Consider the following 14,745-nt stretch of genomic DNA (forward strand, 5'->3'; position numbering starts at 1 on the left):
GTTCTTAGTGTATATGGGTTATCCTTTATCTTGTTGTCTTGATTCTGTTACCTTGTCTCGTGTCACAGTTAACTTGTACCACGTATATATTGATTTGTTCTTCTCTTGTCAAATCAGGTGTGATGGCTGTCAGATGTTTCCTATTAATGGGCCTAGATTCAAATGCAGAAACTGTGATGATTTTGACTTCTGTGAAACGTGTTTTAAAACCAGGAAGCATAACACCCGACATACTTTTGGCAGAATAAATGAACCAGGTGAGTTTTGCAGTCTCAAGTGTTTCTTAGATTAATTTAAAATGCATTTAAGTTTTTTTTTAAAAGAAAACAGTTTTAAATTTCAGCTCCCTAATATGATGAAATTAGTGTTGGGACTGACCCCCTAAACAACAAAACATTTATGGCACTGCTACAATTGCATGTGATGGACTACGACAAAACATTAACCCCTAGGCCTTTTCTATAGTGTTAAAAAGTTTAAAAAATATCTATGTGACAGTAACTCTACATATCAGAATGGCATTTTTACCTACACCAAGAGCAAAATGTGCAATTTTCTAATCCTCCTGCCTTTTGCTGTCAGCCTAGATGTAGATGAATGGAATCCTCATGGTGCCAGGGGCAGTCGGAAATACCTAAGATGCCTTCTTATGCCTCAGTTGCTCTTTTTGCCTGTCAGTATGTGGTGGCTGTCACCTCATTTCCTCTGTGATGTGGTGGCTCCAGAGGAGTATGGTGGGAAAGGGAAGCCTTTTAAAAGACTCATAATCAGACTTTTTTTTCAAGGACAAGAACAGGTACAGCCGTTTTAGCTCCAAAAGCTTTGGGCTTTGCATTGTTATGCAAAACTTACCTGACATTTCCTTTGATTTATTTTCCATCCACCTGCCTAAAAATTAATCTTATCCCTAGTATTTGCAAGGTGATGCGGACTTCTGGACTAAATTTCTTTGTATTTATGCATTACCAGTCTAATTGTTTTGGAAAATGAATAAAACTGATTCCCCCTAGAGATCATGAACATGGATTGCGTGTGTATGATGGTTCGTCTAAAGGGCAAGAAAGACATTCCTTTAATAAGTCAGTTGATATGGTTGTGCAACTATTATGATGTAAATCTGTAATCCTTTCCCTTGCCCTGTATAGGGCAGAGGAGTTACAATAGTCTTTTAGTCAAGATTTCTAGATGCTACAAAATCAGTGAAGGGAAGTGGAAGTGAGGTTTTTGCAGGGAGGAAATCTACATCTCACTAAATCACCTCCTTCTGGAGCAAGATTTGAATTTTCCAGTGTTCTAGCTTACCTATTTCTATTCTTTGGCAGGGGATTTTTGTTGAGGTTTAGTTGCATATTTTTCACATGTTATAATGCTCTAAAAAATTCATGTGCTGTGGGCTTGTATTTTGAATTACGTGTCATCATAGATTTTGATCTGTATTTTAGAGGGAAGGACGTTTTCAAGTAGCTATCTAGTCAAGAACTTGTAAAATTGAAACTCCTTTCAAAAAAGGAGCTATGCCCTTTAAGCATGCGTGTTGTGTATGAGTACATAGTATCACCGTACTGATGTGACATGCTTCTTGTGCTCTAAATGTAGACTACATACCCAAAATGTTTGATTTGTCATACTTCCTTTCACCTTGCTTATGGGTTTCGTATTTTCTTTGAGAGCTGCATGCTTAATGTGTCACTTAACCACGCAGGTCAGTCTCCCGTGTTCAGTGGGCGTTCTGGAAAGCAGCTGAAGAGACGGCACAGTAGCCAGCGGGGAATGTTACTGGATGATTGGTCCAGGATAGTCAAGAATTTGAATGTCTCATCCTCCGTGAATCAGGCTTCACGTCTTATTGATAGTAGTGAGCAGTGCTGGCAGTCTTCTGGTTCACAGGGAAAGGTAACTTCAAGCCCTAAATGCTTTATTCTGGCATGCTTCATGCTTAAGAGGATCTCCCCAGAGCCTTCCCTTCTCCAGGCTGGCAACACCAACTCTCAGCCTGTCTTTGTAGGAAAGATGCCCCATCTCTCTGATTGTCTTTGTGTCCCTCTTCTGACCCACTCTACCAGGTCCATGAGTTCTTTTTGTGCTGAGTATCCCAGAGGTGGGGTCCAGCAGCACTCCAGGTGGGGTCTCACAAGAGCAGAGTAGAGGGGACAAATCCCATTCCTTGACTTGCTGGTCACTGCTCTTTTGATGCAGCCCAGGATGCAGTTAGCTTTCTGGACTCTGAGTGCACACTGGTGACCCATGTCCAGCTGTTCATCTGCTAGAACCTCCAGCTCTCTTTCTGTGGGGCTGCTCTCCAGCCTCTCATCCCCTAGTCTGTAAGTATAAGCAGGATTACCCCATCCCAGATGGAGAGTGCCACACTTGCCCTAGTTAAATTTCATACTGTTGGTGATTACTGAACCCTCTAGTCTATCAAGACCTCTCTGTCTTGGAGGGAGTCAACAGTTTTGCCTGGTTTAGTGTCATTGGCAAAGTTGCTTAATGTGCGTTTGACTCCTGCATCCAGATAATTTATGGGAGGCATTTTTCCTCAGTTTATGGTTTACCACTTTCATTGGCCTCCAGCAGTGTTTTGTGACCAGCCTAGGCACAAGGATTTGCAGCTGGACATCTGTCCAGTGTGTTTTGATGCTCTGTTGATGGCCATGCTGAGAATATCCCCAAGTACTCTTCCTCCAGTTTTTGTACAGACTGTAACCTAAGAATTATGTCCTATTTCATAACCTCCAGTGGCACTGTCCTTTGTGTGTTCTCAATGGTGTTGGTCTTGGCTGAAATAAATTGTTTGCTACAACTATTTCTCTTGTAATTGGAGGTAGGACAAGAAAGAAGTTCACAAGGTTATTTCCCGTTGGCTAGTTTCCATATATTGCAGCTGCTCTGTACAGTTCAGAAATACTTTTCATGCTTTCTTCACAAACTTCACGTATATATTCTTGTTAACCATATGGTGGTTGTAAGAATAACTCTCTAAAAATGAAAATCTTTGTTTCTACTAGCACTGGATTCGCTTGGAGATTTTTCCAGATGTTCTTGTTCACAGACTAAAGATGATAGTGGACCCTGCAGACAGCAGCTACATGCCCTCTTTAGTTGTAGTTTCAGGTATGTGTATGTTCTCTGAGAAGTCAAAAAAATCTTCCTTGCACTCAACAGTAGGTATTTATCTGGTTTCTGTTAACATAGTCTTCTGTTTAACATGCACAGTGCCTGTGAAGCAAACGCCATATCCTAAAATTTTTTTCATTCTGTGTTTTGTTTTCTAGGGGGTAATTCCTTAAATAACCTTATAGAGCTAAAGACAATCAATATAAATCCTACAGACACCACAGTGCCTCTGCTCAGTGACTGTACTGAAGTAAGTGAAGTCTGTGTGAGAATTACTCTTGTGTGCAACACAAAAATGTTGTGCTGCAAGAGGTGGATGAAGAGCGTTGTTGTGATCATTAGAACCTGGTATTTTATTTTTCCTTTTAACTTGGCAGTATTTCTGGCAAGTAAGTAAAGTTAATTATTCTGAAAAGTTTTACCATAATCACAATGTAATTCTATAATAGACTGATATATTTTAGAGGGTTTTAGTAAATCAATATACCTGTGAACCAGTAAGACATTCCAATAAATTTTGGGGGTAATTTTGGATTGCAGTTACAGCAAGGAGAAATATGTAATGAATTCCATGAGATTGGGAGTGAAATCTTATTCAAATGAGTGAGGCCTTATGCTAATGACAAGGTATGAATTATTTAGAGCTGAAATGACAAGTATTTAAGGTGACAGATTCATTTTGTTAAAGTGACAAAGTCAAGCAAAAGTTCTAATTCTTTCCTATGTTTTATGAAGTTACATAGAACCCAAAAGATGTCAATAGAGTGTTTTTCTTTTAGTACCACAGATATATTGAGATTGCAATCAAGCAGTGCAGAAGCTCTGGGATTGATTGCAAAATACATGGTCTCAGCATACTAGGACGTATACGTGCTGAGGATGAAGATCTGGCTGCTGTCCCTTTCCTGGCTTCTGATAATGAGGAAGAGGATGATGATAAAGCTAACACTGGGAGGTAGGTAACTGCAGTGGTGGAGGAGGGGGAAAAGGTAAAGAATCTTAGTATCTGTATATTCTTATGACTGTAGGAAGAACACCTTAATTAGGTTGAATGATAGTAAAGAGATAATCGGTATCTTAGTTTACTGGAATTGTAAGTAGATCCTTTGTCAATAAATAAGTTCTGAGATGATCACACTGGTGACGTGTAACATTTTGTATGACTCATCCACTTTTGCAGTATACTTGAGCTAAAAACTTGATGTGCTTGTATTTGATATGTGGCACGTGTATTTACCACTGCTCAGCGAAACATTCTGGATTTTTGTTGCTGGTTTGTTTTTTTTTTTTTAACTGTGGTAGTGTAGCTTGAGTCCTGAAGCTGTTCCAAACTGTAAAAATCAATAAATACAGTAAAAAGGTGCCTATGCTACAGCATGCTGTTTGCTAAACTGACTGTTTTCTTTTCTCAATTTGTTCAGTCTTGTTAGAAAGAAGGCAGCTGGGCTTGAATCAGCAGCTACAATAAGAACCAAAGTTTTTGTTTGGGGACTGAATGACAAAGACCAATTGGGAGGGCTAAAAGGTTCCAAGGTATGTTGTTTTCATACTTCAGTACAAAAGAGAAACAGCGAAAAATAAAATGTATGAGTCACACAACTTAAAATTAATCCAGACTTTATTAGAATTTTACAGTTTATTACTGAAAGCTACAAAGAGTAGTATTAAAATTTTTTTCATTGTTTTTTGTCTTTTGCCTGGTGTGTATTAATTGGCATGTGTGAAGCATCTGAAAATACCTGTTAGATTAACTGGTGTATTGTTAAGAGCTCTTCTTTTTAGAGTGTAAAACATGAAAGTGTATTGTAATGATTTTTACTTCCTGTCTGCTCTAGATAAAAGTCCCTTCCTTTTCTGAAACCCTGTCTGCCTTGAATGTTGTACAAGTAGCTGGAGGATCAAAAAGCCTTTTTGCAGGTAACATAAGTTTAAAATAAATATAGTTATTTAAGGCCAGAAAGAGATTTTGAGTTGTGAAACACTAATGGTATTTCAAACCTTTTTCTTCATTCTAGTGACTGTAGAGGGTAAAGTGTATGCCTGTGGAGAAGCCACAAATGGAAGGCTGGGTTTAGGAATATCTAGTGGAACTGTGCCTATTCCCCGCCAGATTACAGCTCTCAGCAACTATGTGGTAAAGAAGGTGGCTGTTCACTCAGGTACTGACTATTGCTACCCTTATACACAGAAACGTAACATATTAAGCCTGAAAATAGTTGCTTTGCAATTTTCTTGGGTGATGTGATGCCCTAGCATATCAGATTCTTTTTAAAAAATAAATACAGGTTATTGAATTCTGTCTGTTGTATACAATGTTAGATTAAATTTAATGGTTCTGTTATTAAAATCTGTGAATTTAGACCATACAAGTTTTCTTGTCTGCTGGAAGTTAACTTTGGTAACTTTGGTGTTTCCATTTGATTGAAAGAAAGTGTTTTCATTTTTAGTATTTCTAAATGGTGGGTTTGTTTTTCTCATTATTTTTTCTTGCAACTCTGAAAATAAAAAAATTGAGTGATTATTGGTTTGTTTGTTTTTTTTAATGTGCCAGGAGACCTACTGTCACAAAAGTTTTTTATTTTAAAGTAAATCACATAAAAGCTCCAAAGAAAATAAGTAATATCTGTGGGGCTGAAGGGCTTGTACAGTTGCAGTGTAGAAGTACAGCAATGTCAAATTGTTGCTAGACCTGCTGCCTGCTTGATAGCTCAAAAATGTAAATTTATGTTTACAATTTTAGGTGGCCGGCATGCTATGGCATTAACTGTCGATGGAAAGGTATTTTCGTGGGGTGAAGGAGATGATGGAAAACTTGGTCACTTCAGTCGAATGTAAGGTTACCCAATTTGTCTGTATTTCAGTAAAAGATTAGTGTTGAATGTTACAGCTGACCACCACTATTGACAACAACAGTATTTTTAATACAGTAGGAATAATAAAATGTGTTGTAAGAAGATGGTTTTTTACACAGTATATGCTGGTGCAGCATTTGTAGCAAAAGGAGGTGTTCAATTAATATAACACTTGGAAAGATACCTAGTGGATAAAATGTTGGCTAGTATTTTAAAATGTCACTGATGAAATTCCATATTTTTGACATATATTTTTTGGTTACTTTTAATAAGGTATGGTTTTCAGAGGTGCCTTGAGGAGTAAAACCGTAGCAATTTTACATTCCTGAGCTGTAACAGTTCATAATTTAAGCTTGTCATTTTATAGCCCTTTTCTTTAGACTTCGGTTCACAGACTTGGTAGCCAGAAATAAACTTCCTACACTTTTCAGTAATACCTAGTTTAATCTTCTGCTGGACAGCTTTGGGAAAAATTTGAATTATCTCTGATTTTATTTTGTATTTACCCACAGAACAATATTTTGAAAGAAAAACCCCTGATAAACAAAGCCCATGGGTAAACATTTTTGTAATTCTGATATATTTTGAGGACCTGCCCCATAATACATAAAAAGTTAATTCAGATGGTTAATATATTACAACAAATAAATGTTCATAAGGCTGGGTCAGGCTAATGAAAAGGGAAGTCCACATAAGAGCAATATTACTGTTTATTGTTCAACTGCCTCATGTTTTATGTAATTTTATTGAAAGTGAGATTTGGAGATCTTGGGCATTTCATAGTAGCAATATTTCCAGAGGCTATGCATAATTTTATGGAATCTTAATAGTGGTCCTGGTACAGACAATATTAGAAAATCTTGAGTTGAATCTCGTTTTAGAATTAAGAGAACATTGTAATCACATGAAGATAAATGTTTCTAGTACTCACATAGAAGCTTAACAGTAAATTCTAGTTCTGGTTTCTCTATCGTGAAGAGCAAAGTTGGGATGGAAGTGTCATCTTGATTACTGTGTCCACTGCTAATAAATCACTTAACTTTGGGCAGTGACAGAAAATTGGTTTTCATTTTCTATTATGCACTGTTTAATTGATACATCATGTTGATATTTTGAATTTCTCATGTAAGTTTTGCAGCATATATATAAAATATTCTTTAAATAAACTTTTAAGTACATTAAACTTAAACAAAGTACAGTGTAAACTTTGGATTTATGGTGCTGCTAAAGAGTATATCTTGGAATCAGAGTGTTGTATCTTACTTTATTTTGAGATTACTGTTAGTTATTGCACGATTTGTATTGCAACAGTTGGGAGTATTTGTGTGGCTGTTTTATGATGAACACAATGGATTTGTTGCTCGTTTTCTCTAGGAACTGTGATAAACCCAGGCTGATAGAAGCGTTGAAAACCAAACGCATCCGTGATATTGCCTGTGGCAGTTCCCACAGTGCTGCTATTACCTCTAGTGGCGAGCTGTATACATGGGGTCTTGGAGAGTATGGAAGACTAGGACATGGAGATAATACCACACAGCTGAAGCCTAAGATGGTAAAATCAGCGTTTCTTGTTTTTGATGAAGTGCAAATGTGTTTTAACAAATGAGAGCAGCATAAAGCTAAAGTAACAAAAGCCATGAAGGCAGTATGTTTTGGAGTGATCTAAGTTAGGTTTTGGCACATGTACCTCTAGTGAAAGTAAAGCTATTTCAGAAAGGCCAAAAAGATCCAGTTTCTTTCTTGGGAAGTGATGTAAAATGGCTAGTGCTGCTTTCAGCATTCATGTCCTGCATCTACTTTGATACATGGCTGGAAGCTACCATGTAGCGGTGTTGCATTCTGAGCATGGCTGGATAGTTCTTCGCTCAGGCTGGGCGCAGTGACCAAGATGAGTCATAAGACCTTGGAAATGTTACTAAGCTTTTAAAACAATTACTTTGAAAACTTCTTACTTACTCCATCTGTTTTGTAGGTTAAAGTGCTCCTTGGCCACCGAGTCATTCAGGTTGCGTGTGGAAGCAGAGATGCTCAGACTCTTGCTTTGACAGATGAAGGTGGGAGTGTATTGTTTCAGAAACTTTTTAAGCACATGGGAATACTGTGATCATTGTTTGACCTGCAATTTGATGTTTGTTAGGTTTGGTGTTTTCTTGGGGTGATGGTGATTTTGGAAAACTGGGCCGAGGAGGAAGTGAAGGATGCAACATTCCTCAGAACATTGAAAGACTGAACGGCCAAGGCGTTTGTCAGATTGAGTGTGGTGCACAGTTCTCGTTGGCACTGACCAAGTCAGGAGTGGTATGGACATGGTATGTTACATTTGCCAGGAAGTATTAACAAAGCACTTGCTAACTATGTGCTGTATTTAGTGCTGTTGGACTCTGTGCCTTATCTGTGTGCTTTGTCTCTCAAATTGACAGCTCTTCCAGATGAGCTGCATCCATTCAATTACTCTAATGCTGTGTCTTGTAGCATGATTCCTAGTTTGTTGTACTCTGTTAGAATGCCTGGCTCCTATGGAATTAGTGGAGAAAAGGGGAGATCATTCCCTCTTTTGGGTGCCATGAAACATTAAAAGAATGTTAATTCAAGACTTTGGAGTAGAGTGAGGGAAAAAAAGGACCTGATAACCATAGCTTGGACTATGTAGCCTATGCATAAAGCAGAGACTTGAGAGAGTAAGGATGCAGGAGAGTGAGGAAGTAAGCTGAAGCTCAGAGCAGATGGAAGGAATTTTCTTGGGGAGGCAGGAACACAACAGCAGCTTGTTCCTGCTCAGAAGGCCACTGAGTTGTCAGTAATGATGCCTTGGAGCAGGAATTGGTATGAAATGATCCTTGAGAGTTACTGAGATATGGTTTTATTTTTCTTCTGTTTGCCTGCTTGCTTCTGCTTTGTTTTGAACACAAATCTAGCTTTTTGAATTTATAAATCTTTTTGTAAAATCTGAGAGCTTACTGCATGGCAGGTCAACTTCAGAGCACTAACCAGTTCAAGGTCTTACCCCATTCTTGTGTAATAAGACTGTGTCCCATTTGATGTATATCAAAGCTAAGTAGGCTTAAACGAGTCATTTTTGTTCTGTTGTCAGCAGTTGCTGAATAATATGGAGTGAAATACACAAAACTTTCATTTTTGTAGGTTACTGCTATTGTTAAAGGGAAGAAAAGTTTTTAACAGAGATGCTGTTTTTCAGAGTTGCCCTTGGAAACCGTATTTTTCTTGCTCTCCCTCCTCTTTTTTTTTTTTTTTTTGTAGAGACAAAAGGAGCAAGAGGAAAGGGAATTTTGAAAGGGAATTTGACAGTCTTTTTTTTTTTTTTTTTTTTTTTTAAGAACTCATTCCAAAATTCTTGATTATTCCTTCTTTGCCTTAGTTTTTCTTAACAATGTTACAGCTAGACAAAAATCTACAGCTATTTCATGACATTGCAGGTCTACAAGGAGATTTTTTTGGGTCTGTTTCAGCTGGGGATGGCTGAGTTGCTTCTAAACTTTCATTCTTGAATTTGTAATGGTTTGAGAAAAAAAATAATGACTTCTGGATTACAACTTTAGGTAGATAACAGTACTCTATATCATGTTTCTCTCCAGCATAATATAACCTTTCTTGAGAAAAATTGGTGGTGAGCAAAAGAACTGAGTGAGTGGTTATTAAAACATACTGGAAGAAATATCAGGGTTTTTTTCGTCTTTACTGACATTCTTGGTAGAGGCATTTTAAGGTGTTTACATTACTCTTGTGTATGCTATTTTTTAGTGCAGTTTGTGTGTAACAATTTTTGAAGAATTTAAATTGTGGAGACTTGAGAATCTATACTGAGGCATCCAACAATGTGAAAAAAACTCAATTCTGAAAACATTTTTAGTTCCCTGTGTATTTTTTTCATGAGAGCAGACTTGTTAAAGGTTCTGTTTTTGTTAGGTTTATCCTCAGTAGTATAAATCTGCCCAAGTCTTATCAAAACATGTGAATTTTGTAAGCGTTTATAATTGCAATGTTTCTGCAGCAGAGGAAATTAATTGTAATACCAGTTGCTTTGCATTCAAAAATTAGTCATGATCGTGCTCTTCTCTCTTGAGGTGAGAAGCTATGGTGTAATGAAACTGCAGTTATTCTTATGCCTTTGTAATTCAGTTTTGAAGCATTTGCTAGTTGGTATGTGTGTTTCAGGCAGTGATTGTATATGAAATGTACTCAGCTCAGCTGGGAAGCTGCATTGAAGAGGAATGTGAAAACAGTACAGTTGTTTTGAATGTTACATTTACTGTCTGTTGCAGGGGTAAGGGAGACTACTTCAGGCTAGGCCATGGCACAGACGTGCACGTACGAAAGCCGCAGGTTGTGGAAGGACTGAGAGGTAAAAAGATTGTGCACGTGGCTGTGGGAGCACTCCACTGTCTGGCAGTGACTGACACTGGACAGGTATGTTGGGCATCACCCTCCTTTCCCCTCTTTCCTTGATGCAGAAAGGAATCCTGCTTCTTGCTCTGGAAACACAGCAGCAGTCATAGTATTCTGGACAGTGTTATCATCATATTGTTTTTGCAGTGTTACCATAATATTGCAGTGTTATCATAATGTTGTTTCAGCTCTCCAGTGTAATTACTAGGCAATTAATTCTTCTAACTTACTGTTCACTGTGAACATTGAGTGTTTTATGAATCAACTGATCAATTATGATTTGGCAATAATTTATGAATCATCTGATAAAGTGCTGCTTTGATTGTTTTTTTTTTCTTTTAATGTATGATAATGCCTGCATTATTTAATGAAGTGAGGGAATGTCACGACAATAGGTTGTTGAAAGTGTCCTAGATTACAAATCACTAACATTTTTTTTTTAGGAATTTTTAAGAAAGCATTTAAATGAGATAAGCAGTGAAGCTAAGTAATATGTGGACATTCTTCCTGGCAGGTTTATGCTTGGGGTGACAATGACCATGGGCAACAAGGCAATGGAACTACTACAGTCAATAGAAAACCCACTCTTGTCCAGGGCTTAGAAGGCCAAAAAATCACTCGGGTTGCTTGTGGCTCTTCCCACAGTGTAGCATGGACAACGGTGGATGTAGCTACACCATCTGTTCATGAACCAGTCCTTTTCCAGACAGCGAGGGACCCTTTAGGTGCTTCTTATCTTGGTTGGTATTTGTTGCCTTATATTGTTTTTCCTTTACTGCCACTGGAGTGTTTGTTTTGTGTGTGGTTTAATAGAAGAGTGCAAAAGAAAATGGTTTTAAAAAAAAATCACAAACCAGAAAAATACACCTCTGGGGGAAAAAAAAAAAAACCAACCAAAACTCTTAATGAAAGTGGAACTTTTAAATTAAAATGCAACATGCTTTCTCAAACACCCCAAGGACTTTATGGAGGTCATGATAGATGAATGCTACACTAGTATTAATCTTTCTACACATTACCTCTTGTTTCTAAGGTAAGTGACTTAAGAATTAGGGAATCAAAACAGCAGTGTTTTGTGTTGAATATAAAAGCATCAAACATCTTGCTAATTAAGCGTTTTCATGACCAAGGCAATGTGTACCTAATAAATATTCTTGTTATTTCAGAATGTTTGTGTAAGTAAAACTTGTTTTAGGTGATGATCACTAAAATATTTCTATCTGTATTACCTTAATCCTCAAAAGTAAGTAACAAGATCAAATACTATTTTATGAAAGCCCGTGTTGGAAAGCCTCAGTATGAACTTTAATATTGTAACTGTAGGCACTGCAGTTTAAGAATCAACTGTAACATTAGTTTCACAGTCATTCTTCTGATTTAACGAGAAATTAGATAAATCATTTCCTTTTATGTATTATACCATTAAAAAATGCTTACCTTCTCTTTCCCCCCACCTCTTGTTAGGTGTTCCTTCCGATGCAGATTCTTCTGCTGCCAGTAACAAAATCAGTGGGACAAACAGTTCCAAGCCGAATCGCCCTTCCCTTGCTAAGATTCTCCTGTCGCTTGATGGGAATGTTGCCAAACAGCAGGCACTGTCTCATATACTGATCGCATTGCAAATCATGTATGCCAGGTAGGCATGGAAATATTGTCTGTTGCAGAGCAAAAGATGACATAGCTTACCATCTATTAGGGGACTCTTGAGTCAGGTATAAATTGTTTAACAAGTTTGGACTCCTCAGGATGGGCCTAAGCTGCATCAAAATTTTCTTTTGATGTCGATGTTAGCTTTATGTTGTTATGTTTACAAAAGTTTCCATTGCCTGGGGAAAAAATTGTTCATTTAGAAATGCTCAAGTAAATAATGTAGAAGCAGTGTAAGAAAATCATGATGGATGATCTGGAAGAAGCAGTACAGGGCAGAGTGGAAAGAACAATAAAATTTTGCCGTGCCGCCGTTGTTAGTAGAGAACAGAGTATTTGTGCTAAAATTTATAAAGAGAAACTCATGTTAAATATTGAAGCATCAGGCCCAAAGGAGAATAACAATGAACTACCCACTAAATTCTAGAGCTTGGAAACTTCATTAAGACAAGCTAATACAATTTTTCAAGTTCAACAGAGGAGTACAATTAGGTTTATGTTAATCCATCCAAAATGATTTCAGGGATGCAGTTGTTGGAGCATTGATGCCTGCAAGTATGATTGCACCAGTAGAATGTCCCTCTTCATCGCCAGCCCCCCCATCAGATGCTACTTCTGCAGGAAGCCCTGCAAATGGAGATGAGTGTGTGCTTGTAGGAGATATTGAGGAGAGGCTGAGCCCAAACCCATGGCAGGACAGGAGAGGGGAGGTAAAGTGTCACATAATTTTTTTCATCACTTTTTAACTGTCACGCTGACAAATACCTCAATTAGTCTGATAACAGCAGAGAATAAAAAATTCCTTCATGCTGTAATTTCAGGACTAGGTTCTCTGCACGTCAGATTTGAAAAAACTAAAATTTTATTGTGAGATCAGTTTTGAACTTTCAGAAAGTACTGTCATTTAAATGCAATCGTGATGATTTCTAGTAATATTTTAGAGATATGGAATTCATTTTACAGGAGTGATATTAAAAAAAGTCAAGAATAGCAGAATATTTGACCATTATTTAATGAAATTAATTGTAAACTTAGATCAACTGATGTAGACATGAGGCCCTGAATGCAGTTCTACTGTGTTGATTCCCAACTGCTAACAAAAGCAGAAAAAAGAAAAGGCTTGCTACTGCAGAGGTCTTTTGCCTTTATAAACTGTGACCTTGATATGTATTGTCAGGGTTTGCCTTCTACTTTGTAGACTTTTCTGCAGGCACTGATGTTTTATTGTATGTTTTTGTAGTAGCTGGCATTGAAGGGAGTGTTGGCTGTTTCACCCGCACTAGGAACATAAAATAGAAGCTAAAAATACAGACAGTGGATCTGTTGGTTTTGAACTTACGGCTGTTTTTAAATTGCTGCTGTCTTCAAACACTAGACCTTGTAATAAATAGTTAAACTCTTAAAGATTTTACAGTGTCTTGTTGAAGATTTCATTTGGTATTATTTGTTCTGGCTAGGTTGTTCCTTCAGAAGATGCTGTGACACCGTCTGCTGTAACTCCCTCAGCTGCTGCTGCCTCTTCCCGTCCTTTCATTCCAGTCACAGATGACCCTGGGGCTGCCAGTATTATTGCAGAAACCATGACAAAAACCAAAGAAGTAATGTTGTCAATGCTTTTCTTAAAACTTAAGTCCTTACCATGCTTTTATATAGCAGTTCTTTTGGTTTTTGTGCTTTAGAAGTTATTCTGTAAATGACTGCATTTTAAAAATCAGTTCAAAGACAGAGGGATGTTTATTGTTTGTTTTGTAGGATGTCGAAAGTCAGAGTAAGGTATCTGGCCCAGAACCACAGTACTTGGATGAGTTTACAAGTCTCCTGGTACCAGATGACACACGAGTCATGGTTGACCTGCTAAAGCTTGCGGTGTCCAACCGAGCAGGCGAAAAGGGAAGAGATGTTCTCTCAGCTGTGCTGTCTGGCATGGGCACAGCTTACCCACAGGTCAGGTTTTGTTTCTGTTGCATTTTATCTATGTCCTTTTTATTACTAGCTTGCTGGAATACTTTCTTGTATTGGAACTGCAGTTCAGCATCCTGAGAAACCTATTACGCATGAAAATTTGAGTTGAACTTAAATGCATGTGAGCTTTAACCATTTTAATGGAAATATTACGCAAATATGTGCATGTGCTATGAGTGTCAGTAACAGACGAATTTCTCAATTTCTCATGCTGCAATTAGACGTTAAGATAGAATGTATTTGTGTATTGACCAAGTGTCAGTGGTTATTGTAATGAAGCTGAATTAACCAAGCTCTATCCTTGATCTATATAATGTTAGTTTAAAAACTTCTGTGATGGGGTTGTTTTGCATCTGAGTTTATTTTTCAAAATGATGCAGTCATTATTGCTAGCTCAAAATGCTGTTAGTATATTGTATTCTTAATGATATAATAATTCTTCTGATCTGTTAAAATTTACATTTAATGCATTGAAGTTTCTAACTTTTTACAAAGTAGCCATGGGTATGGGGTTCTTTTTCCATAGCTGACAGAATGTGACAAATCATAAATTATTTATAGAATATCTGTGTACAGTAACGAGCTGAAAACTGTTTAATATTTCTTGTAGCTTTACCTTTCAAATAGTAGTTTTTCCTAATGAATAACAATGCATTTCTTCTAAGATTTCTGAAACTGTTACTCCCCCTGCCCAATTTGCAGTGATTAGCTGTGTATATTTATGTTGGGCTTGAGTTTTCCCAGTCAATTTAGGTACATGCGTATA

The 14,745-nt window shown here is 37.5% G+C and overlaps 1 protein-coding gene across 4 annotated transcripts in view; it reads left to right on the top strand.

Annotated features, from left to right (window-relative positions):
- Positions 1–14,745, top strand: part of HERC2 (HECT and RLD domain containing E3 ubiquitin protein ligase 2) — a 104,969-nt gene that overhangs the window by 62,962 nt on the left and 27,262 nt on the right. For all 4 annotated transcript variants that reach the window (XM_048324842.1, XM_048324832.1, XM_048324848.1 and 1 more), the window contains exons 52-69: positions 118–257; positions 1,703–1,893; positions 3,006–3,111; positions 3,273–3,364; positions 3,894–4,069; positions 4,536–4,647; positions 4,950–5,031; positions 5,130–5,273; positions 5,855–5,945; positions 7,341–7,518; positions 7,939–8,020; positions 8,104–8,275; positions 10,247–10,391; positions 10,885–11,110; positions 11,835–12,006; positions 12,541–12,727; positions 13,475–13,615; positions 13,770–13,961. In XM_048324842.1, coding sequence (XP_048180799.1) covers positions 118–257; positions 1,703–1,893; positions 3,006–3,111; positions 3,273–3,364; positions 3,894–4,069; positions 4,536–4,647; positions 4,950–5,031; positions 5,130–5,273; positions 5,855–5,945; positions 7,341–7,518; positions 7,939–8,020; positions 8,104–8,275; positions 10,247–10,391; positions 10,885–11,110; positions 11,835–12,006; positions 12,541–12,727; positions 13,475–13,615; positions 13,770–13,961 — 2,629 coding nt within the window. The remainder of the gene's footprint in view (positions 1–117; positions 258–1,702; positions 1,894–3,005; positions 3,112–3,272; positions 3,365–3,893; positions 4,070–4,535; positions 4,648–4,949; positions 5,032–5,129; positions 5,274–5,854; positions 5,946–7,340; positions 7,519–7,938; positions 8,021–8,103; positions 8,276–10,246; positions 10,392–10,884; positions 11,111–11,834; positions 12,007–12,540; positions 12,728–13,474; positions 13,616–13,769; positions 13,962–14,745) is intronic.

Source organism: Corvus hawaiiensis, chromosome 2 (genome assembly GCF_020740725.1).
Source record: "Corvus hawaiiensis isolate bCorHaw1 chromosome 2, bCorHaw1.pri.cur, whole genome shotgun sequence".
In the NCBI taxonomy this organism is placed as follows: Eukaryota; Metazoa; Chordata; class Aves; order Passeriformes; family Corvidae; genus Corvus; species Corvus hawaiiensis.